Source organism: Diabrotica undecimpunctata, chromosome 9, assembly GCF_040954645.1.
Source record: "Diabrotica undecimpunctata isolate CICGRU chromosome 9, icDiaUnde3, whole genome shotgun sequence".
NCBI classification, from domain to species: Eukaryota; Metazoa; Arthropoda; class Insecta; order Coleoptera; family Chrysomelidae; genus Diabrotica; species Diabrotica undecimpunctata.
The window spans coordinates 30,397,719-30,425,457 of record NC_092811.1 but is presented as its reverse complement, the minus strand read 5'-3'; the positions used below and the strand labels follow the sequence as shown (position 1 = coordinate 30,425,457).

General features: G+C 33.8%; 1 protein-coding gene across 2 annotated transcripts in view; it reads left to right on the top strand.

Annotated features, from left to right (window-relative positions):
* wts (serine/threonine-protein kinase warts) overlaps window positions 1–27,739 on the top strand; it is a 63,330-nt gene extending 35,591 nt beyond the window's left edge. For both annotated transcript variants that reach the window (XM_072543081.1, XM_072543082.1), the window contains exon 11: window positions 43–27,739. In XM_072543081.1, coding sequence (XP_072399182.1) covers window positions 43–474 — 432 coding nt within the window. In that variant the 3' untranslated portion in view covers window positions 475–27,739. The remainder of the gene's footprint in view (window positions 1–42) is intronic.

Sequence of the window (27,739 nt, the reverse complement as noted above, 5' to 3'; positions counted from 1 at the left end):
AATATCTTTTGTTGTTTGTTTTATATCAATTTACTTGTCTAGGTGATAAATTGGGAAACCACCCTGCAAATTCCGAAACAAGCTAACCTCTCAGCTGAAAGTACAGATCTAATATTAAAATTGTGCTGTAGTGCCGAAAAGCGCCTCGGCAAAAATGCTAGTGAAGTGAAATCTCATCCTTTCTTCAAGGACATCGATTTCGAGAAAGGCCTTCGACGCCAACAGGCGCCTTATAAGCCACGCATAGAATACCCCACGGATACGTCCAATTTCGACCCAATCGACCCGGACAAACTCCGAAATTCGACGTCGATAGATTCCAACAACTCGGACGAGCTGGTCGACAATTCGAACTACTTCCACGGCTTTTTCGAGTTCACTTTTAGACGATTCTTCGATGACGGTGGTCTGACGTCGTTCAATAAGATCAACCTAGACGATAACGATAACCAAGGCGGGCCGGTTTATGTGTGACAGTTAGTGACTGGAAGGGGTGGAACCCCGTTCATTTGAGTTCAGATTTGTTCGAGTGCGGCCGTACGTGACGGCCCGCTCATCTTGCCAAAAGCCCCGGTTATCGCTATAACTATTATTCGAACGGAGAAAAGATTTTCCGTGTTGAAAAGGTATATTTCTTTGTGTTTCTTTTTTGTGTTTTTTTATCCGTACAAATTGCCTAAGAAAAGAAGATTCTGGAGTAAACACTGTTGCCATGATACATTTTAAAACAACAAAACGTAGATATTAATCGTTCGTGTTCGTAGTATAAATATTGATAACCAGGCTATTATTTGGCAATAAAACTGGTATATCAGTCACCGAATCTGCTTATTAGGTTGTAAATTTGCACCTGCAGCTACAAATCATCCGTGGAATTCTATTAAAGAAAGAGAATTCGTGTTTTTTGCTTATATTCATAGCGAAATGTATGTAAAAGTTTTTGTGTAAAAAACGAAAAAACTAAAAGATCTATAGATATTAGTAAAAATAATAAATATATGTTGACATATATAGTATCGGAAAGAATTTAAGGTGGGTATGCACTTTGAACGATGTTTCTGAATGTTTTGAAAATTTATTAAAAATTGTTAGTCTGTACAAGTCTCTCAAAGGTAGTCTGTACAAAAATTAAGAAGAAAATTGTTTGTAAATAAAATAATAACAGAAAAAACCTGTTCCCATATGGGACAACTAGGCGCGAACCCGATAGATGTTTGTTAAGAGTTACTTTGTATGAAAATTGCGAAAACAGACAATACAAAGGTCCACGTCACATTTGCACATTGTTCTCCCCCGACTTGAACACCCAATCTCTGCGCATCTTCTTTTGTTTTCTGGTACAGATGATTTAAAATGATTTCATCCGTCTTATCTAATGTCTCCAATTCGAGAGTCACTTCCTGCAACTGCGGACACTCTTCCTGGTGTTTTCGGTGAGTTTTTATATCTTATCAGATACGTTTGAACAATAGCCCGTGTAAATTCCAATTGGCTAAATATTACGACCAGATTTTCTATACAACGTCCATACATTTTGAATGCTCACGTCCACTAGGTATGTAAAAATATGCCAATATCATTTTTTGGAACGAATGGCAATTCAATAGCAAGATACATCCACCAAATCAGTGCCACCCATATTGTTATTGTATTGTCAAACAATATTTGGCCTCGGAACCACAATGTTTTTTTTTTCCTGTCTTGAAAACTTTTCAACAGGTCTAGTTCGTGACACGCAAAAACAAGTGCTTGCTAATGTAACAATACTGTTGTCCATCCATCGGACGTATATTATTCCACAAGTTCTTTCTAATGCAGAACAGATAGCGCCCCGAGCCATTTAACTAATTTGTTTTTGTCTTCGAGATTACATCCTTTGGTAAACGTTTGGTAAACGTTTGTCACTGATGGTTCCTGTTGCACTATATCCATTATTTTTCTATGTGTACAATAGATTGGCCCGAGTAAATAAATTATCGAAATAAAAATTGTATCGATACTTCCGTTTTTCCCTAGTTCTTCAATCATTTGCACAGGAGATACGGCGGCTTTACCGAAAAGTGCTTCATAAGCCGTGTTTGCACGGGGATTTCGTAATGGATAAATTTCAAAGGGTATTAAATAGCCACATGGGGTGTTGAGGGCCCACACTTTGTATTCGAACCTAATGAGCTTTCCGCGTATAAACTGCTTAGAAAGATTTTTCTCAGGAACAAAATGTTCTATGAATATTGTTTATTCTATACCGTGTGCCAATTGTAAAAACGTGTATATCGGAGAATCATCTCGTAATTTTCACATTAGAGTGATCTCACATCGCAGCGACATAAAAACCAAAAAAATAAACGCATGTGCGCTCACAGAACATGCATTAACGTTAAAACATGAATTTAATTTCGCAGATTCCTGTATTTTGGCAAAGGAAAAAAAATATTCAAAACGTGTTTTCTTGGAAATGTGTTTCATAAAATCCAATACGTCTTGTATAAATGAAAAGTCTGACATAGATAAATTGAACAACATTTATTCTTACTTACTGACAAAACATCAAAAATAAAATAAAGATTTACTTTTACATATACACACCATAATACACCTGCATACAAAACATGTTGCATACCATCAAGACAGGTTTAATGTACTACTTCCATTAATATAACAGCAAGAACTCCTAATTACTTTTTAATCATACTATTTTTGTTTTTTTTCTGTTCTCTATGGCTCAGTCAAAACACACCATTAAAAGATGTCACAAACAAAATTTTTACTATCAACTAAATTTTAAAATGTATTTTGTCCATTATTTTATATGTTATATTTTATATGTGTGTTTTTAATGTTGACTGTCATAGCTTTATACAAATAATCTCAACGACTGGTAAGTTGCACTGACAATTTGTGATATATTGTAAAGATTTACACATTCTTCTAATTACAGTGTCTTGAAGAAGGAATAAAACAATTCCGAAAGCTAGACCAAAAGTCAAAAGAGTGTTTCTGTAACATCCCGGCCAATCCTTCTGACTGCGGCCCTAATAAACTGTGTTGTTTGTTTATATCGACACTCAATAATATCTAGTATTTCATTTCTTGTATATATATATATATATATATATATATATATATATATATATATATGTGTGTTAATAGTATACGTCTGAAGAAAAATAAGCCCGGGATTATTGAGATCCATTCTCCATCCAGCTCTTTTAGTTTACGAGCTACAGCCTTATAAGCAATTAAATTGTTTGACTATTCGGACCGAAATCCACCCTCGAAATTCGTAATCAGCAGTCAAAAATACATAAAAAAAACTTTTTGGGTGGACCCATCAGAATTAAAAAGGCCATGGTGATCTAACTGGCACCTAGACTAAGGCGGAAGTGTAAGTTTTCAGATTTTAAATTTAAATATTTTCAGAGAAAAGTCTCGTGTATATATAGAAGAGATATTTAAAGTAAGGTTAGCTGATGATTTCCAGAATACTCGGGAAATATGTACATCCATAGACATATAATAGTTTTGTTCGCGGAGACAGTCCCTGACTAGTTTTGGATAAATTTCGCACCGATTTGGGATTAATGTTGTGCGCTGGCGCGATTAGTTACTAATTTTTAACAGTCAATTCTCCGCGAACGATTTCTGGACGTTTCTGACTTTTTCTAACCCCAAAACATCAACACGTTGTTTTGTTTATATGTACAAGGAGGAACACAGAAGTTTGACAAAATTTTATTTTAAAGACGATATTGCCAAAATGTGTAAGTAAAAAATTGGGTACTACAGTCCATCTAATTTACAAACCGTTGCACGTCATTATCTACGTCAGAGATCGAAGTTGACATAGTTGCCAAAGTATAAAAAATTCCTGAATCCATTTTAAATCAAATATGTCACATAATTATTACAAAAGTGTACAACAACAGTATACAGCAAAATAAATTAATATTTAATGTAAATAAATAGAAACAAAACAAGAGTTAAAAAATAATCTTGTTAAAAACAATTTGAGCCGCTTGTTTAAAAAACAACATAGTTTAATTAATAGTAAATAATAAAAACAAAACTAACGTGTCAACACCGCAACTGTCAAATAAGTGTTACCAATTTATGCCAAAATTTCACCTTTGTTCGATTACAGTTACAGTGTGTTCCGAACAAATGTTCTTCATAAAAACGCTTTGTAATGCATTTATACAAATTAAATGAAACATATTATTGTGTATTTCATTAAGTTAACATTAATAGAAATCTTTAAATATTATTTCTACGCGTACATAATAAAATATGTCTAGTGGCTGTAATGCCAGTGTACTCGGCAAAGTGATTCTAAAAAAGAACACACCTACCGCCTAAATATTTCGTGTTGGTATCATGTGACGTCACGGGCTATGACGCCGATGATGTGCAACGGTTTGTAAATTAGATGGACTGTAGTGTAGTAAGACGGAACGATGTCTACGGGAATGAAATTTATATCAATGAACGTCCAGAATTTCCTCTAAATCCTCATCGCTGGATGTAAAATGATCACTCATCTGTAAATAACAATAATTCCTTAATACCGATAAATATGTGTACTGTTTTCAGTTCCATATTTATAATGTAATAAAATGTTAAATGCTTACTGTTTAGTCTTATGTATTTATATCGCTAAAAAGATGATAGTTTTAGTTATATTATTTATATTATTATATGTATTTAAAGATGTAGAACGTAAGGATTAAAAAAAAACAAACAAAAAATCTGACAATTTAGTTTCTATAGCGCTTGTGTTAAGTAAAAATCCGCACTCTAATCCATGAACCAAATGGAGTGATCATGAACCAGTTTGAAACGCTCCGCGAACATCGAACTCTTTGTCAAAGGCCCGGATTTTTAACACCGCGAACGCTTGAAAGCAGAACTGAGCATGCGAATCAGCCAGAAACCAGTCAGGGACTGTTTCCGCGAAAAAAACTAATACAAATAGACTGGGCCATTGCAATTTAACTAGAGAAAACTGACGGACACAAAGCAGCCTCTGTATCTCTTTCGAATGAGCTGGATTATTTGACTACTTGACCTAAATGACCAATGGGAAAGTCACGTGGTCGATAAACCCGGCCCATTAGAGCTTTGCATCAGTTTTCTCTATCGCACTGGGGGAACGACGCTATATTGCAACACTCAGTTTATTTGTATTATATGTCTATGTGTGCATTTTACAAAACAACCGTCAAATTATTAGGGTTAAAGTTAAGATAAAATTGTCAAAGAAAGCAGTAAATTTTTCATAACTGTACTTAAATGAATCCATGTCATAAATTACTTGGTAACCTGCCTAAAATTTGGCCTTGTGTATTAATTTTTGAACTTAGGTACAAAATAACTACATTAAATGATTAACTATTCAAAATTTTTATTTTAAGCAAACGTTCATTATCCATGCTGCCATAATTTTTAAATTAACTGTACCTAAAGATAAATTTACAATTCAAAATCTGCAAATTATGAATTTTGTTAATATTACGGTAACAAGTTTTCATTTTGGTAGTGAGAAATTAGTTCGTCTGTCACTTAATAGATGGGAAAATAAGTTCACGTGTCATTTAATAAAAAGCAGCAGTGATGTATTACAGACTACAGACAGATGCGCGTTTGCCGAATTAAGAAAAATCTCCAAAACATTGAAAACGTTATATAATCATGGTTGAAAGTCAAACAAGACATAAAATGTCTCGAAATGCTTACTACGGAATTATATTGGTTTTTATATAATACATAGATTACATAAGCTCTAGCATGTCACGGGGGGCTTATCTAAAAACAATTCCAGTTTTATTTACTTTCTGGCAAATATAATTTTTATAGACAAAACAATATTATGTAATGATCGATTAATTTTAGTCAGTACATTTAAATATTTTTGTAAGTGAAAAAGATTATTGAAATTTTCTGAGGAAAATATTTCCCCCATTTTGAAATTCGATATGAAAAAAAAATTATTATTGTAGTGACGCTGTTTTTCAACTGACTCACATATTTTAGATTTCATAGAAATACTCTTCTTATAAATAAAAAGTAACTCAATCTTCATTCACTTGAGAATTAGCATCATCCCTTTTTTGTTCATTATTTACTTGTATTTCAAACAATTACAAATTTCTTTATCAGTTTGAAATAAATATTTTTGAGCAGGTAAAGAATTAAGAAATGCCGTCTGAAAGCTGTCTAAATACAATAAGTAATAAAATATTTCTAAATGAATGAAGGTTTTGTATCTATTAGTGAGACTTTACCCTTAGGTACATTATCAAAAAGACCCTTTTGTTGAAGTACCATGGTCATCAAATTATTATAAAAAGGTTTTGTTATTGATTAGAGAGATTAGTAAAATCTTGTTTATATTATATTAGCTTTTCCTATTATCATAATTTTCTACACAAAAAAGAATGAAGAAAAATATGATTATTTTTATTAAATTTTGATTTGAAAAATCAGTAAACGTTTGAAATTAATTAAAAAGGTGTATTCGCTCCGTGCGTGACTGACGCGACACCTACCGCCTTCATCTGACAGTTTTGGACCTACCAATTTTCAGATTAAACATATGACATATGTTTGACATTGTTAAATACAGGCGAAATTGACAATTATTAATAATTAACTTTTTAATTATATTTTTTCAGTTTATGTACAAAATAAATGTAGTATTAAAAACTGGGTTTCTCAAAATTCATCATAATATATCTTTGTAATCCCAAACGGAAAAGAAAGGGAAAAATCTAGTACTGGCAAATCAAGTTTTTCACGTGAAAGAGCATATAATTAAAAACAGTAATAGTAAAAGTTATGATATAAAAGCTAAAGTCATCAGGCACTCTGCAGTTAGCTTGAAGCCTTATAAAATATCATTTAAGGTAAATTATTTAAATATTTCCTATTTCAATTGTATAAAAATGAGGTTATGTGATATTTACTTTTTCATATTATTAGCACGGATTCATCTTTTTCTTTTCTCTAATTTATATGTAATCTTTGGGAACCTATAAAAACTACACTTACTATTTTTGCTATTATTAGCACAATTAAATACGCAACATGTATTTGCACACATTTTTAATAAAATTTATGCGTAAAAAGATTTCAATTTTGTCATATTTCGCCGCTACGCACGCTGGCATCGTTTCAGGGTACCCCTACCATGGTCACGCACGGAGCGAATAGTACGATAAATACACTGTTTGATGTTTTCATCTATTTTCAATAATAGGAATTATTAAAAAATATTTAGTCAATCAATATTAGGAAACAAGATTGGTATACACTATTTCAAATGTTTATAAAACTTAAAAAACAACACTCAAAATCAAAACAGCAACTTAACCTCAAAAGTAAATAAACAACAATACGATACAAAAATTATATCGAATGATCCAATTATCCAATCCGAAAATTAGAATTTGTGAAACTTCAACTAATAACTAATATCAACTTACATTGAAGAATACTGTTGTAAAGCTGTTCAGAGAATTAAATTTCGGGAAAAATAAAATATTAGAATATGATATACGTGCTGACATCTACTCAAAGAATTGTTAACTTTAGTTTATTTGAATGCCACTCATTTTAACTGCGGCGAGAACATACCCCCTTAAAACATTTTTAAATATTTGGAATCGTCATCGTGTTTACTCCAGAATAACAGCCTTAATATAAAAAAACTGACTTTAAACATTCACAGTTTATGTACTTTTATTTGCTTTTTGTCGAATCGTCATATTGCGAAAGAGATGTAACGTTGAATTGGCAATTTTGTATCGGTAAAAAACGTAAAAAACGCATTTGTGTGAAGTTTGAATATGTAACCAAAGTCCAATCTAGCTGCCTTAATATATAATGATATGCCTTTTTCAGCTCAAATTTGTGTAGTTACTCGAGAATATTTTTAAAATGTTGACACAAGGTAAGTCATCGTTTTCGTTTGTTTTAAAAGGGAGATTACGGTCGTGTTCGATACCGCGATGGCGAGTACATTTGCGATTTTGATCACGATTGTTAGACCCTCATATCTGATTAGTAAATTGCATTTCAATTACAACATTGCTGAATTGAAAATAGTGTAGTGTTATTCTACCCTCAAAAATTGTGTTCTGATAAGAGTTGCAAACTAATAATTTTTGTAGGAGTATCTGCCATTGTAACAGTTGCAAAAAAATCGTACCTGTTAAAATCATTCATATTATGTTCCGTCAAATTTTATGTTACGCCCTTGAATGTAATGTCGAAAAAAATCAGTATTTTGATACCTACGAAGTCCAAGACTGAAGTTGTTTGATGCAATTTCGATTAGTAAAACGATTTTCTTTTAAACATCGTCAAACAGCGCAAGGTCTCATATTTTAAGGCCAGGTTTCTCCAAGCGATTTTGAAAAAAAAAATTTTTTTTTCAAAAATTGCTAGAAAATTCTTTTATAGGAATATTATAGAAATAATCACCAAGGCCCGCGAGACCTCAAAGTAGGTGGAGAAGAGGGAAGAGCGGAGTGCTCCAAGCGGTTAATCCGGCCACTCAATCTGGGCCCTGATTCTAATTGAGATTTCGACTCAAAACATGTCGAAATTAATATGGCGACGTCGAAATGCGACTTTGCGAACCTTGTGGATTTCAGCTGAACTAACCAAACGACGTCACTAAATTTCGATTTATCGAAATTAATTTCAACTTCAAGAAAGTGGTTGAAATTTAATTTCGAGTCGAAATTAATCTGACATGACTGACTGGACTGGGAGAAGTGAACTTAGGTTCAGTTTAGGTAGGCGGTGTTTTGATCCTTGCAAGGAAAACTGAGGCAAAAAGTATTAATATGGCTGTGTTTTACGGACATTTGCTAGTTTTGGAGGAATTAGAGAGGATAGATATCCGACGCTCATAACGGAGGATAAGAAGAATGTTACGGGATACCCAAAATTCTTTTTCACTAAGTGATGCTCAATTTAGGCAGCAATTCCGGCTTAATAAACAAGCTACAAATTATTTAATAAGGGTATTAGAACCATATTTGGAAGAAGATGTTTATGCCTCTAGGATACCCAAAATGTTTAGGGTTAGTATTACTAAGCTGCAGTAAATTTAAAAATATATTAGAATATAACCACTAAGTGAAATCTTAGTGGTTATAACTTAAGGATCTCCCACATCGCCTTTTTTTTCTTGCCACCTTTTCTTTCAATTCAAAATATAATTGAGAATGGCCACTATTTATGATTTAACAACTCAAACAAGAAAAAAAAGACGTTCACGTAACGTAAACAAAACAAACATTCAACAAGCGTAGTGCAGCCAATAAACAACAGGGCCAACCCAAATTTTCAGCAGTGTCAAAATGATAAAGTAAATATCCCCAGTTTTAACTACAATCGAAATGAATGAGAATCGCTAGCGATTGCGACTGTCATGGCGTAGTCGCTTTTAAATTTCGACATCGAAATGAAATAGAATCAGGGCCCTCGTCGGATGACAGCAGCTGTTTACTTGAATGAGCTTTTCTCGAAACCACGTTTTTTCAACTGGGTGTCACAGGTATTTCGAAACTATTGCACTTATCAAGAGGAACCAAACGGTATTTTACTCATTAGATGTCTCTCTATGGTCGGTACTACAACCAAAAATATTCATTGTTATCTAAAAAGGTTATAACAAAGGGGCAAAAAAGGTCGAAAAATTCAAAAGTTCGCCATTTTGTTTTTTTTTGCGTGAAAATGTTTCATTGTAGTACCGACCATAGCCAATTCGATACAGAATATGAAGTAATTTTGTTTTTTGCTTTCGCATGATTTGTTTCCAAGAAATGATGACACCCACCAACAAACTGGACGAGGTTGGGCAGCAATTTTCAGAGCTGCCATTTTGAAAAAAAGAAAAACAATAAGTAGTTTAATATATGTACATTCACCTGTAAAAAGTTTGATTTTCAAATATCTTTTGTACTGAAATTTATTTTAAAAAACACGATGTTTGGAGGAACCTGGCTTTAAGAGGCGACAAATATAATCTTTTAAAAACCATTTTAATGGGCAAAACTGAAGGTCGGAATGTACCAGGTCTCAAACGACACTCATGGTTTAGAGATATAAGAAACTGGTGCAACATAAACATTGTTGGACATGACAAAACTGTAGAATTTCTCTTTATATTCAGAAAAGACGCTTTTCTTACAGTTCCAGTTCCTAAGAATAGTTTTTCCTTTCATTTTCGCTTTTTTTATTTTAACACCTCTAATTTGTAATATTACTATTAGACAGACCAAAAATATCAATTGTATACCAAGTACATATGTTAAGAGGTATGCATGAAAAACATTTGGATATAACATACCAAAATACAATCTGTATATCGATTAGATATGAGATGAATACAAACGATGAATACAGAGCGTTATCGAAAGAAATCAGAAAACGGTGCCTCAAAGACAAAGCTGATTACATCTCTCAAATATGCAGAGCGATAGAGGAGCATGGCTATCGAAATGAACCGAGGGATTTATTTCAGAAGATAAAACTCCTTATCAGAGAATTTAAATCTCAAACGTGGTCTGTAATAGAGGTAATCTAAAGACCGATACTGACGAAATATTGGAAACATGGCGAAACTGCTGTGGCAAGCTATATAAAAATAACGAGGTATCAGCAGAAAATCAGTGGCCCTCTGACTACCCTAGAGAACCTACTGTCTTACTCGCTGAAGTCAAAGATGCAATTAAATCTCTAAAGAGAAATAAATCCATTCTATATGTGTTGCTGTTTGGAATTCAGGAAAATGGTCATGTGATTGGTGTACCTCAATTTATATCCCGCTACACAAAAAAGGAACTAGTACCAGATGTAAAAACTACCGCACACTGTCACTAATACATGATAGCAAATCTTGTTGCATATCATCAAAAACATATTAAAAATCTATGTACATTACCAAATACCTAAGGAACAAGCGGGGTTTGTAAAGGGTAAAAGTACACGGGAACAAATCCTGAACCTGAGACAAGTCATTGAAAATTCTAGAGAATTTCAAGTACCTATGATTGTATGCTTCGTTGACTACCAAAAGGCATTTTATTGTGTTAGCTGGATAAATCTGTGGTCCATTTTAATAGAAATGGGTACACCAATGCACCTGGTGACACTTATTAAAAATCTGTACTAGTCCAATATAGCAACAGTACGACTAGCTCAGAAGTTCTCAAAATAATTCAAGACCGAGAGAGGTGTTAGACAAGAATGCATGTTGTCACCTGACTTATTCAACATTTATGGTGAACATGTCATGAGGATGGCTTTAGATGGATGGGCCGGTAGAGTAATTGGCTGGTGGGAAAATCTCCAATTTAAGATTTGCTGATGACACTACATTTATAGCAGCAAATGAGCAGGAAATGTTTAATCTTCTTCAAAGAGTTGAGTACGAAAGCAATAAAGTTGGTCTGAAAATCAATAAAGCTAAGACAAAAATAATGGTGGTCGACAGACTCCACACTATTCAACTGACTAACATGTTACAGGAATACCAGATAGTGGACAGTTTTGTCTATCTGGGGTCCAGTGTAACTAACGATGGTAACTGTGAAGCAAAAGTTCGGAGACGTATTGGTATGGCAAAAATGCGGTGAGTCGGCTAACTGAAGTTTGGAAAGACAGATCTATCTCTCAAAATATCAAGATGAGACTGGTGAATGCCCTTGTATTCTCAATATTTCTATATGGGGCAGAGACTTGGACTCTTCGCAAAAAATTGATGCCTTTGAGATGTGGTGCTGGAGAACAATGCTGCGCATACCTTGGACAGCTCATAGGACAAACGTTTCCATTCTAAACCAACTCGAGATTAAAAAAAGGCTGTCTACAATTTGTCTGCAACATATTCTGTAATTTTTTGGTCACGTGGTTAGCAGAGGTGACGATAGTTTGCAGAGATTAATTGTTTCTGGAAACGTTCCGGGGAGAAGATCAAGAGGACGATCACCAACTAGATGTTTCGACCAAATTAAGAATTCAGCTGGCAACTCATTCTGCAAAGCTCTCAGAGCAGCTGAAGATAGAGACCCAATGGAGAAAATTTTTAGGTATATTGGAAGAAATTACGATCCTCGACAAGAGAGAGACATCGATTTCAAACAGGCGTTGATTAAGAAGATAGGCAAAAGATGCTAAAGCAATTATGTGTGCCATGTGCCCTGTGTTTAGCAAAATCGATGAAAACTGTCGCATTGACCTAAATCAGACCCAGATACTTAAGAGTACTACTAAATGATAAGTGGAATCCAGATATAGAAATAAAAACACGGAATAGAGTGGGCCAGGAACACATACAATAATTAGAAGCAAGTTATCTATAACCAAAAACTAAGCTTTGGCATTCGAATTATGAGTTATTAAAAGCTACATTTGGTCAGTCCGTCTGTATGGAATTGATGCCTAGACATTACAGTTAAATGACATGAAACGGCTAGAGGCCTTTGAAATGCCTTGAAATATACTAAGCAGAATGCTTAGAATATCATGGATATAATTATATAACGAATCGAAGAATATTAAATACCATAACCAGAGAATTAGAACATAAAAACGATTAAGATTTCGTACCTATGCTATTTAATGAGAAATGACTAACCTGCTACGAATCAGAATTGAAGGGAAGATAAAAGGCCGAAGAGAAGTAGACAGAAGAACAATGTCATAGCATCGCAATATCAGAGCTTGGACAGGCCTGAACGTTTTACAGTTACTAAGAGCGGCGCAGAATAGGGAAGATTTTATTGTAGTAATCGCAAACCACTAGTAATGAAAATTTTGAGAGAGCCTGCCTTCATCTGGGGAATATTTTGACAGATTCATTGTCAGAAAAATGCAACACAATTCGTACCTCTCACTATCAATAGCCCAAATAGACTAACTGTTGCAAACTTCTTTTTTAATTGATTCTGCACTTTGATTGACTCCTGCATACAAAGGGATTGTTTTATGGAAACCTAAGCTGCAGACTCTACAGCAGGGAACCTGAGGCAGTCGACCATATCTTTCATTAACGCAAGGAGATGGTTGAGGTGAAAGCGAGGCTACTGTTTTAAGACTACCAAGTGACTCCAAAAACATCCACTAGACATGTCCATGCTGGTACAGGGTTCTAAAATCCTGTAATGGATATCATGAATAAATGGAAGGTGTGAAAATTTCAAATTGTATCGATTGTGTTAAGGAAACTGACGATGTTGTGTTTGAAAACGTAAATTCTACAAGACCTTATGATGTAAGTCACTGAATTTTGTCGATTTGAGAAATTCTGAATAAGGGCTCAGTCTATTTTTAGTAAGAAGTACAACAATCAAATACCAATCTTTTCCTCTACTCCTTTCCACATTCAAATGTCTTCGGCTAACAGTTATGTTTTCTAACTAAAAGTTGCGACCGCATCGCCTTTAACAATGTATGGCGCAGTCGTTGAAGAAACGTTTACCTTTGCAATTGTAAAGTAAAACAGCATTTGTCGAAACGTTGAAATATCAGAGAAAGCCTACACTTGAATAGTTTTACGTTAATTCAAAGTTATGTAAAAATATTTGTGGTTCATTAATTTTATCCAGAAGTTTATTTGTTATTCATTTATTTATTATAGCTCATGTAAGTTAAGTAGGCTGGACAAATATGAGACAGATTTTCTCTAAAATACGTATTTTACATCATATGCTCCTGCTCCTTAAGTATTTATATGACAATAACACTAAAATCAGGTTGATTGTGTGACTGACATGGAAGTTTCGGTATTTCTAAGATTCTATGTAAAACAGTCAATAACTGTTTTAAAGTGTCAACGCTATATTTCAAAAAACGATGACTGATCTTGTAATTCATTTTGTAAACCATTCTAAAAAAAATAGCTGAATATGTTTACTGTAACTATTAAAATTTTTAAAATAGTAATGGTGCTACTTTTATAAGTAACGTTAAAATGTGATATAAAATCACCCGATGGAAATCTGATATGTAGAATTTTTTGGAAAAGTTAATTGGATTTTTTCTAGTCAGATTTTAAACTAGATAAGCAAATTGAGAGGTATATAGAATATATATATTAAGTTTTATGTTAAGAAGTTGCTGTGTAGTGGCTTCTCGAAAGAAAGACCGATCTTTAGAATCGAAATATTTAAAAATTAGTTATTTAGAATCTGTTAAAGCATAATTCATGTGTAAGAAGTAGCTTAGTGTGAAGAAATGCTCGAGGGTCATAACTTACGTACTAGAGATAAAATTGCAGATACCGAATAGCATTTTCTTCTTTCTGATCCACTTCTTTCTCAATTTTGTTGTGTACTTGAGATATAACAAATTAAAAAAAATGTTAAATTAAATATTCATAGTGATCAGAGATCACTAATCAGTTCCATCTAAAAATTAACTTCATATTGGGATTCAGTGACCTCTACAATAAGTGGTTTGCAAAAGATGAACTGTTCATCTAACTTTTCAATTTTTAGGCTTCTTTTCAGTGTAAAGAATTGCCGGAAATAAGAGAAAATAACGGCTACCGATAAACAAAATAAATTTTATTTTTCTACTTTTACTTGTCTTCTAAGAAACTTGATTTTCAGTATAGACGATTTTTTTACAAAACAATTATCGCATACCCTGAGTTTTCTTAGTTCTATACAGAATTCTATAGTGTCCCAGTGTTCTCCAATGACTTCCAGTGTTTTTATGTTTAGATAAAATTTGCATTTTCAAAAATATATTTATACTATCTGTGTCGGTCTATTTGGGAGATTTATTACAAAACATTTGGTGTTTATATTGTAAATCTACACGTCAATTAAAATTTGTTTAATGTTCTTATACTGACGATGCGGAACCTGTAGTTTCTATAGATTTCCAAGTTTTTCATCACAGTATTTCATCCCCACATTATTCTCGGTGTACCTCTTTGTTGCTTTCCTTCTATTGAGTTAGTTGAAAATCTTTTTTTTGGTAAGCCACTATTTGGCAATTCTTTTATTTTGGAACCAGCCGGCAACGGAATATACTATGACGATCCCCAATTAAATGCCTTTGTGTATTTCAAATGTCACACCGAACCGCGCTGAAAACTAGGAATGGAATATTTTCGCGGTTAGTGGTTTCGGCGGTATAGTTTCTTGATGTTGTATTTTGTTTTTTGAAATCAGTTTTTACAATAGATATTTCATAACTCATTCTGAAGTATTGGTAAAATGTGTCTTTATAATCGATTAAATTAGGAAATAGATAGACCGAGCAACTAACGATTTTCCTGTGACACACGTTGATAAAGGTATCTAACAGCCGCTTTTGATAAATTTGATGATAACAATATGCAATAAATTATTATTAATTACGCCCTCTTTTTAGAAGTTTATTGTGTTTTTCCTCTTCCTATTCCAAACTAAAAATAATAATTTTTGGATTCATATTCCATGAAATTTGTAAATTGTTTGTAGGTATAATGTGAGTTTATGTAGTTATGTTTGTGTATTGTGTGTTGCATACATATTGTGTATAATTGTAGATGATATAACTCCGATTTTCTATCAATGGCAGCTAATCTGAAAAGCTCAACGTAGGTGGCGCTTGTGTAGTTGGAGGTCACGTCAACTTTTCAAATCAATTTACTTGTAAGTAAATATTGCGTTTATTTGGCTGTGTGAATTTAATTTGAGAAAATAAAATGCCTCAATGTTGTGTTGTGCATTTGTGCTCTTCGAGAACATCAGGACACAGGTTTCCCAAAGATATTCTGATGAGAAAAAAGTGGATTCTAGCAATAAGAAGGGATAAATATGTGCCGACAATAAATGCACGTATTTGTTAAAATACTTATGTTTTTCTGGAATATTTAGTTGCAGCCATATTTACTAAGAATTTAACAGGGTGGTTGGCCGTATGCCATAGGTATAACATATTAAAATGAAGTAAAGACTTCTATTGTATGTTTTTATATTAAATTAATTTAATATACTAACATACAAAAGAAGTCACCACTGTTACGTTACATGACTGTATTAGCTCAAACCCAAATACAAATACTTCACTATAAAACTCAGATGAACATAAATATTTTTATTTTGGTCTGAGCTATAGAAATAAAACATTAAGAAGATGATTAATATAGTTTACCTTTCGATGAGGGCTTCTTTTTTCCAGTAACTTTGGCATTCCTTCTCCTTATTTCGTTTTTTAACGCACAAACAGTCCAAGATCCGTATTTTTCTGCCATAATTTATTATTTATTAAATCGTAAACAAAAACACCATATACAAACTTCACGAACTGTCATAACGTTGACCCCCAACTACACTAGCGCCGCCAAGCGGGAGCAACGGCGTACATAGCTGCCATTGTTGGTATATTTTTGTTGTTTATTTCTCTTCTTTTTTTACTATTGGCAACCAAAGCCTGCTACATTCTGCTGATTGTAAAGTTTACTATTAATTTGCTTATATAGGTTTCATCTCATACACTACAGTCTTTATCTATTTTGACATCGTAGCTTTTATATCTTAACACATTTCTTACTTTTTATTGAGTGATAAGTAAATGTGATAAAAACATTATTGTCCGACAATATGATCTTGAATGTCTTGAGAAAAATGACAGTTAACACTTTTCAAGTTAGCCAACTAAAACAATGACGTCAAATTTAATCACTACTATATTTACTGCGAGATATAAATTGTTATGTGCTGACCTGGTAATAAAATCTGATGAATTCCCTCATATTTTACCAGATCTGCGTTTAATGTACTTCTCCCATTTGAAGTTCTTTTTAAATTACCGTGATATTTAAATATCTTTTTTTTTTAATAAACATTCGATATGATGTGTATTGGGAAATATTACCCTTTTGTCGGCAAAACTAATATGATTACCAATAAGAGTATTTGTTATATTTCAGATAATTTTTTACCTGTTAATCAATTCTAATTCGCTAATTTTTAAAAAATATATGGATGGGTCTAAAAGGTCTTTTAGATTTTTAAGCTTTTCCAAAAACTTATGACTAGATTTTGTTGGGTGACATAAATTATTGCTCTTTGTGTATATGTACATAATTTGAACAACGAATGTAATAAGTGTCGTAGGAGTAAAAAAAATTAACAAAAATAATTCGCGACGTTAGTATGACTTAACGCTGTCATTTTTTGATGTTGTCAGTCTTAAATCAAACAAAATTTCCCAGACAATCCATACAGCAGTTCATTTTAAACTATTCAGAAACATTTGCGATGTTTTTAGGCAGTTTACTTTTGAAACAGTTTTTCTCCTTTCGCACGAATGCTCTTATGAAAAAGTCTCGAATTTGTTGCATTAAAATATCGCAAATTACGTCATAAAAAGGCTTAAAATGAACTGGTATGGTAATAGCATAGACAATTGGATTCTTGTAGGAAAAGTTAAATTCGCGTAAATGACATGGTGACGTCATTACTGACGTGGCGCATAATTGAAAGCCTTGGTAAAAAATTCGGGTAAAAACATTATTTAATGATGTTGGAAGATTGACGTAATAAGTCATTTTGTTGTTTTATCGTTTGAAAATGTGTGTTTATTTTTTCGTCAGTTGTGGCACTTACTAAAGATTATATAAAATACTTATTTAATTGAAAGAAGAAAAAAGTAAATCAGGCAAAATTTGTTAAAATGTACTAAACAATTTTATCAAATATTTGGTTCCATAAAAAACGTTTTATATGAAATTTAGGGTGTTTTTTAGATTAGTTGTCAGTATATTCTTCTGCAAGTTGTTTGTACACCAAAGCCATTCTTTTTCTTTTATTTCTAGCATCTCGAACGTCCTATATTCTCCTATGCTCTGGTTTCTTTGAACAACAATCTTCAGGAATTAGGTGTGCTAGAGTGAATGGCAGAATTACTTAGATTTCTCTCGAAGCTAAGGTCACCTTTTTTATATATATATTTTTATTTTAAATATTTTAAATCGGTAAGTTTTGATCTGCTGCATTTGGATATGTTTATCCAAAACAGACCAACTCCGTCTCTATTCATACTCAAATATTTGTCAGCTATAAAATTTCCTTCCATAAAAGTCGCACGTATGATACCAGTCCAAACTTTATTAGGTTTACCTCCGCATTTACTTTGGAAGTTGGCTCATATGAAAAAAGATTGGTTTCCATAACTATCACATTACTGTCCTGCTTATTTATAAAGTTGTCACAAAACTGCGCATGGAATTTAGACACAGTATCTCGTGGTCGCGTAGGACAACTCTTCCGTTACCACTCTGGCGTCACAAGATGGCGGCGATGACTTCACCTGTCATGACAACTGTCAACTCATCTTCTTTTTTTATCAATTCTTCTTTCTGTAAAATCGTTTTCTTCTTCGTCTGTCAATTCTTCTTCTTTTCATCAAAATGTAAAATGTAAATGTAGAGTGCTTATCATCTACTTTAACTTTTGCTGTCTGCTTCTTATAAAGATTCGCTATGTTTCTTATATCCCGGCCGTCAATGTTCATACCTCTAGGAGTTTGTGTTGTTGGACTTTATAGAATGCTTTTTCGAAGACTATTAAGCATACAAATTGGTCCTGATTCATATCAAAATACCTGTGCACCAATACGTTAATATTTAAACGACGCCTCTCTGGTACCCATGGCTCTTCTAAAATGTGCTACACTTTTAAGAGTTAAAACTAAAATGATACAGAATGAAAATAAAATCATATTCTTTAAATCAAAGATACCGATGGTTTGTGTATGTAAATTTAGACAGTTCAACCCAGATTTTTGGTTTATAAAGAATTAATATACCGCTAGTGCTAAAGACTAATGTTGTTTAATGTGAATTATCTTCAAATTACTTTTATTGTAATGTGGCTCTCCTTCTACAATCACTTACATTTCAAATTTTGAATTTCTTTAGAAAATGATCATTCTTTTGGTTCTGAACATGTAGATGACTATCTAAAGACAGTCAAATTATCAAATTATGATAGATGTATATTGGAGATCATTCATCCTACAGAACATCTAAACTATATTAATAATAAAACAAATATTAAAGACTTATCCGTTATATATATCATATTTTAATAAATTAGTTGTTATCACATGTACTACGACACGGGTATATGCCTTTCTTCTTCTTTTAACCATCTGGGTTGAAGTGTCATCATCATCATCATTCAGCCTCAAGAGTCCACTGCTGAACATAGGCCTCTTCCTCATGTTTCCAACCCCGTCTATCTTGCGCCGCTCTCATCCAGTTTTTATTGAGTCTTCTTAAATCGTCAGTCCATCTTGTAGGTGGTCGACCGACGCTTCTCTTGTCTTCCCTTGGCCTCCATTCCAATAACCTCTTTGTCCATCGCCCACCTGTCATTCTGGCTATGTGTCCTACCCATCTCCATTTTAGTCTGGCTATCTTCTCGATGCGGTTCTTCTCCTGATGTCTTCGTTGGTTATTCTGTCTCGCAGAGTTATTCCTAACATGGACCGCTCCATTCTTCTCTGTGTGACTCTCAGTTTGGTAGCTGCTGCTTTTGTTAAGGTAAGTGTTTCTGCTCCGTACGCCAAGACTGGGAGGACGCATTGATCAAATACCTTTCTCTTTAGGCATGCGGGCAGCTCACTTTTAAAAGTTTCTCTCAGTTTTCCAAATGCTGCCCACCCAAGGCCGATTCTTCTCTTCAGTTCATGAGTCTGATTATCCCTGCCAATCATAATTTCATGTCCCAGGTATTTATATCTATCTACGAGTTCTATTTCTTTCCCACCAATACTGATGTTCTGGTTGGGTACCAAATTGGTCATGATTTTTGTTTTCGAGATATTTATATTTAAACCTACACTTTCTGTAGCCACAACGAGTTCCTGTACCATCTCTCTTGCCATACCTAGATCTTCAGCTATTATAAGTAGATCATCGGCGAAACGTAAGTTGTTTAGATATTCTCCATCTATTTTTATTCCCTTTGTCATCCAATCCAAATTCTTAAAAGCATGTTCTAGCACCGCATTAAAAAGTTTAGGTGACATTGGGTCTCCTTGTCTAACCCCCCGTTCTATTTTTATGCGATTACTGTTAGTATGTAATCTGACAGTGGTTGTTGCCTGCAGGTATATTTTGTATAATAATTTAGTATATCTATAATCTAGCCTGCATTCTTTAAGCGCCTGTAATATTTTGCTTAGCTCAACTGTGTCAAAGGCTTTGTGAAAGTCGATAAATATTAGAACTAGAGGTTTATTGTATTCCACTGCTTTCTCTATTAGGATTTTTATACTTTGTAGATGGTCATTTGTTCCGTAACTTTTTCGGAATCCTGCCTGTTCCTTTGGTTGATAAGTCTCTAATTTTCTTTCCATTCTCTTAACTAGTATTCGCGTAAACAACTTATATATATGGCTGAGGAGGCTAATCGGTCTGTAATTCTCTAAATTTGCTTTGTCTCCTGCTTTGTGTAATAGAATCATAGTAGCGTTGTTCCAGTCTGTTGGAATATTGGCGCTGTGAAGGCAGATATTGAAAAGTAGTTTAATTTTTTCAAGTCATACATCCCCTCCAATTTTTAGTGCTTCTGATACTATTCCATCTTCACCCGGGGTTCGATTATTTTTCATTTTCTTCAGGGCTTCTTTGATTTCTGATTTTGTTATATCGGGCATTAAATCTGATCCTTGGTTTAATACCCCAGTGTTTAGTGTAATTGGAGGTTCCGTATTGTTATCTTTTTTTCTTGATCTATATAACTCTGTGTAGAACTCTTCGACTATTCTTAATATTTCATCTCTGTTCGTTGTTTGTTCTCCAGTGTCGTTTCTCAGTTTGTTAATTTCTATTTTCCCCTTTTGTACGCTCCTCTTCAAAACTTTCATGTTCTTATTTTGCTCTATTGCCTGTTTTGTTTTTTCTACATTGTAGTTTCTTATGTCTTTTCTTATTGCCTTTGTGATCGTCTTATTTATTTGATTTATCGCTTCTTTGCTTGTAGTGTTATCTCCTTTCATTTGTCGCGGGTTGAAGTGTACGCCTATACAAACACCATCGATGTCTTTATTATAAGTTTCTGTATAGCCTGTCATAGTTTCTAGTATATGTGGTCCAGTATTCATGTAGGTCAATGTTAAAAAGAATTCAATACATTTTCGTCGTCTATAAATGTTAGTTTTATTTCGATATCATCTTGTTCATTAACAAATTTATATATAACAAATATGTACAAAGAAAGTAATTTCCACAACTGCGAAAAAGTAGGTTTTTGATAAAAAGAAAATATTCGTTGGTTGTATGCACTGCCTCTCATACCTACTAATAAAATAAGTATTTTGAATATTTGTATTTGAAAAAACTATATAGAATATGATTTCAGAATAGAATAAAATTAATTTATTAAAAAAGCTGTGTTACAATAGTTTATAATGTTAGTTTTTTGCTCACTGTATGCTTAACTGTCGGAATAAGAATATTTATTTACAGTACTCCTTGAATTGCCCTAATTTTTAATTAAGTCACGGTCGCTGTTGTTGAATATAAAGTTGTGTCAGTCAAGAATGTTAAATATAACAACGATATGTAAATTGAAATTACCTTGATAGTAAATGCTGGGGTATACTGTGTCTCTCATTTGCAGACAAGTAGTAGTTTTCTTGTGTTCTCAATCTGGAACGCAGCTGTTTATTTCTCGCCTTTCTTTTATGTCCATGTTGAAAACAGCAAAAGTTGAGTAACACTAAAAGTAACTATGTCGTCCAAACTAGAATATGTTTTGAGACAACGAGGCACAATTTGTCTCTACCAGTCCGTCAGTCAGGTATTTTCTAGAACCATAAAAGTTAAATTAATAAAAGACTGGACACTTATGATGAATGATCTCTTTTTAAGTTTATATTAAAAAAATGTTGGCTAACAACTAAGCCTCTTGTTCATAGTTTTTATAACGTTTTAGTGACGTAATCTTTAAAAATGACGGGCGTCATTTTATAAAATTATTTTAAATGGGATCATATGCCAATGACACCAAGCCAAAAACAACAAAGCCAGTGGACCAGATCAAATATACAGCGAATGGCTAAAATTACTCTCAAATGACAATATAAAAGAACTCACTGTACTTTTCAATCAAATATATGATACCAGTGAAATTCCATCGGACTGGTTAAAATCGATCTTTATTCCTCTACCTAAGAAACCAAACGTTAAGAAATGTAGCGACTGTAGACTCATTAGTTTAATGAGCCATGCCGTTAAAATACTGTTGCATATTCTCCTAAATCGAATTAACAACAAGTGCGAAGAAATAATTAGTCAAGAGCAGTTCGGGTTCCGGAGATGCCTTGGAACTAGAGAAGCACTATTTTCTATGCAAACACTCCTTCAACGATGTTGGGAGGTAAGAAAACCCGTATATATGTGCTTCATTGATTTTGAAAAGGCATTTGATCGCGTTCAGCATACCAGACTAATTACCGCCTTGCAGAGCATCCAACTAGATAAGAAAGACATCAAACTTATTGCCAAACTTTACTGGAACCAAACAGCCATTATTAATACCAACAACAGAGAATCAAAGCCAATCAGTATTGAACGAGGCGTAAGACAAGGCTGTATACTATCTCCCACCCTCTTTAACGTGTATTCTGAGAATCTATTTAGGGAAGCTTTAAAAGATCAAAAAGGAATTATCATAGGAGGAGAAATAATTAACAATATACGGTACGCCGACGATACTGTGATTCTAGCTGAAAACATCGACGATCTGCAGGAGCTAATCAATAGAGTTGACATGGAATGCACAAATTGGGGACTGTCGATAAATATCGATAAAACTAAATACATGGTGACCAGTAAAGTGGATATCGGCGCAACCCAACTGATATTAAACCAACAACCGCTACAGAGAGTTCAGAGATTCAAATACCTTGGATGTTGGATTACCCAAAATCTAGATCCATCCTTCGAAATTCGATGTAGAATTGAACAGGCAAGAAACTCATTTCAAAAATTCAAGCCTCTATTATCCAATAACTCATTGAATTTGGAAATCCGTGAAAAGTTTACAAGATGTTACGTGTGGTCTGTACTTTTGTATGGATGTGAAACTTGGACTTTAAACGCCGATATCATGAATAAAATCGAGGCGTTTGAGATGTGGTTGTATCGAAGGATACTAAAAATTCCATGGACTAGCAGAACCAGAAACGAAGAAGTTTTTCGAAAAATGGGACATCAACGAACTCTATTAAATATTATTAAGAGGCGTAAACTAGAATATCTTGGACATATAATCAGAGGACCAAGATATGAGTTCCTTCGGCTAATTCTCAACGGTAAAATCGAAGGAAAGAAATGGATAGGACGGAAGAAACTCTCTTGGTTGAGGAATTTGCGGCAGTGGACAGGTTTGACAGCGGACCAATTGCTACACGTAGCGCAAGACCGAGATCAGTATAAAAATATTATAAGCATGGTAGTCGCCGACGTTCCGTAGGGATATGGCACTCTAAGAAGAAGATATGCCAATACTTCATTTGAAAACTCGATTCAAGTTCTTTTCAACGACAGTATCAGCCCTTCTTCTTATAAGTGCCCGATCCGGGCCACCTTCAAGGTAATACAAACTTTGCGCTGCGGAATAGCTCGGTTGATGTTGCTCCAAACCATTTCCGCAGGATTGCAAACCTGTTAATTATTCTTCAAGTACCTTGTTATCAATCTGTCGCTTGGATATAACCTGAAGCAACCTATATTTTCCTTCGTTTCGCATAATGTGTGCAAAATGTCGTAGTTTTCGACATTTCGACATGTTATCAGCAGGTCAGGTTGATAATTAATTCTTCTGATTACTTCTTGGTTGGTAAATCGGTATATCCACATCTCGAATGGCTGTATTCTTTCCTCCATGGCTTCTAAAATAGTCCTAGTCCTCGAGTACATACACTGTGTGTCACCCAAATGGAATAAATTAGCTAATAAATAAATAAGGGAGTATTCGAAAAAACGGTCGAACACGTCGATTAGTATTTATTGTTGCGGATTTTTTTCCATAAAAACTTTTTATACGGGGTGTATCAGATAACAGTGGCCAATACCAACTTGCTTATTATAAATAGAACACCCTGTATATTAATTAATTTTTAGATTCCTTCGGAAATATAAGTAAAATGCAAAAATTCTCATTTAGAAAAGAAAATTATCTATTTGCCACAAGTCGCTACAACATATTTAAAAATTTCTAAATAATACAAATCTAAACAATAATGTCAATGTAGAAGCTGTTTAAAATGCTCCCCACGAACGTCTTTTTAACACCCTAATCGTGAATAGAAATTTCTTCTAACGTTACTCAACATCTCAGATGGGATCGATCTAATCCCAAGCGTTATTCGTCTTCGTACGTCAGCTAAGTCAGTGGGTTTAATTTTGTATACAATACTTTTCACATATCCCATAAGAAAAAGTCTAATGGCGTCAAATCGGGGGATCGTGGTGGCCATTCCATCGATCCTCGCCTTCCTATCCACCGATTTGGAAATATTTGGTTGAGGTACTACCGGACATGGATTTGGTAGTGGGGTGGTGCTCCATCTTGTTGAAACCATATCAAATTCGCTGGAACTTGTGGGTTTCCTGAATCAGGATAAAAGTTGGCCAACGTTGGCACTACATTATTTTTGGAGCAATGCTAAATAATTGCCACCATTCAAATTGCCATCTATGAAAAAGGGACCTATGATCTAATCTTCAATAATTCCTGCCCACACGTTAACCTTCTCAGGGTATTGAGTATTGCCTTCTCTCATCCAGTGAGGATTTTCCCTGGACCAATAGCGGCAATTTTGCCGATTAGCATGACCGTGAAGAGTAAAGGAGCACCCATCAGAAAACAAAACATGTTCTAATTGGATCACATTGCTGTCTAACATTGCCATCATTTGTTTACAAAAATACGTTCTTCTATCAAAATCATCTTCCATGAGCTCCTGAGTGTGTATAGTTTTATAGGGATGCATTTTGTTTTCTTGTAATATTCGAATAACCGATGAATAGCTAATATCGAGTACTGGGGCTGCTTTTCGAACAGATGTATGTGGGTGTTCCTCATACTCAAGCATAACAGTCAATTTGGTATCCTCACTTATTGCTTTGGCAGCTTCTTGTTTTACCTTTCTAACATGGCCCAGCTCGTGCAATTGCTTCTTTATTTTACTAATTGTTCCTTGAGATATGTTCGGCAAATCAGGAAATGCTTCGTGAAATAAACGAGCTATTTCCATTTGCGTCCGTGTCTTATATCCATATAATTATGTCCATGTAATTTTGTGCATTTCTGTTAAATGTACCATTTTTCTAGCTTGCGGTTAATAAAATTCAAACGACTATAGCACTGATAACTACTTCTGTCATGGAACAATAAAACATTTGCGTTTTAAACCAAAGTAAACAATTTTTTGTTTTTTTTAACATATCAATAAAAAGGAGTGCTTAAAACAGACCGAAACAGTCAAAGATAGGTGTAAGACATGGTATTCAAAAAATATCTAAAATGACCTGAGGAATATAAAAATTAATTAATATACAGGGTGTTCTATTTAAAATAAGCATGTTGGTATTGGCCACCGTTATCTGATACACCCCGTATAAAAAGTTTTTATGGAAATAAATGCGCAACTATAAATACTAATCGACGTGTTCGACCGTTTTTTCGAATACTCCCTCATTTATTTATTAGCTAATTTATTCCATTTGGCTGACACACAGTGTATAATGGAACAGCGGACAAATGGACTCTTGCAAAAGGTACTTTAGGCCTACATCTGGGTATCTTACTTACTATGTTTCCAATTATATTTCTTAGTTGCTATAGGATAATTTTTCCACTGACCTGTCGAATTCGTGCACGAAGTTCTTTTCCGTCTCTTGGACAGGTTTTGTAGAACCTTTCTGTTAAAACGAGAATGCTATGATGTAATGGCTTAAAGATTATCGTTAAGCCGTTACATCATAGTTCTGACATAATGAACTGAATATTAATCTGACTGGATAAATAACTTCAGTCGCTTATGAATTGGAAGGTCATAAATGGTGGACAACATACTGTGCGATTCCATATCCATAAAACGTTGTTTCAAATATTAAAAACTTTTGTGCAACCATATTTTCCACAAAAAAGAAAGCGCTGATAATTCGCTTGTTCAGTATCCAACACCAGATAATATAATGATATGCGCGGCAGGAACACAACTTTATTAGCATCACTTAAATATAGTTGTTCACTATGGTTACGCCACACCTCAACCACTTCATCTGTACCTGTTACCAATGAGTTGTTGTTTTATATATGATAATCTTAATTTTTTAAACAGCTTCCTTGTCTGTAACAAGTTGGCATGCTGCTGTATGTTTGCTCAAATATTTTTTAGGCACCCATTATGATTTTGTCGACAATTCCTTTGGATACGAATTGACGTTTGTCTGCCTCTTTTGTGAGACCGTTGTTCTATTAATTCTAACGTTTCGTAGAATATTCATCAGTCGTTTGTTGGTGACATGATAATTTTTTCAACATTTACTGGATTCTTTATTTGTGTAAGTTTTATTGGTCGTTCTCTTTTCTTTCCTAAGTTTGGTTTTATATTCTAAGATCACCTCCGATACACTTAGCAGGCTGGTTTATATCTTATAAACCATCTCCCATCAAAACAGACATATTGCCGTCTATACAGATTCTCACTCTACAATTTTCACTGACCGCCCTTGATTCAAAAAATTTTATGACATCTACCAAAATCTCTCTACTCACGATGTAACAGTTTCTGTCATATGGCGACCTTCTCATACTGAAATTACTGGAAATGAAACAGCAGATTATTTTGTCAAAGACAAAATAGTACTGTCATAGTACTAGTATAGACAACCATAGTACTAGTATAGACAACCATAGTACTGTCAACTAGCTAACATTCTTAAATTCGTTTTCAAAAAGTCAGTAGAGGATACCTGACAAAACTTATGACAAAAGAGCAAAACAACCCTTCATGAAGTCCAACCGATTATTTGTCATCTCTCCCTGCATTTCCTAAATAGAAGAGTAGTATCGATTATTAGAAGACTTCGAATTAACTGCACCAAACTTATCTATGATTTCTTGATGTCCTCAGGAGCTCGTTCAACTTGCCCCCATTGCAATGTTTACCTGACCGTGATATTATACACCCTCACCGACTGCAAATCATTCACCAAGTTGTATAAAGCATTGGACTTGAAACCTCCTCTTAAAGAAATACTCAACAAACCTACAGAGATCACGAAAATTGTACAATTTCTAAAAACCGCTTAGCTCTACCACTAGATTTAACCTAATAGACATTAGATAAAGTTATATGATTATTATTTGTTTGTTTTATGGAACATTTTTCCATTCACTCAAAAGTGACCGAAGTAAATAAAAACTAGGGCTACCTTACTAATCATCCACTATTTCTCCTTGTAACACGATTTAGTTTAGGTATCTTTAATTTTTAGAAAATAATTTGTCTAGTCTATCAAATTTTTTTATCTGATTATATCCATTTTAAATGTTTGTTCCTTATACTGAGAAGTAGATTAATGAAATTTATGTAAGTTTAAGGCATCTATGTTTAAAACAAGTTGAAGTCAAAAGTGCCTTACTTTTAGATTGCAAAATTGTAAATGTGTGTAAATATATATATTTTTGAAATGATATACAAA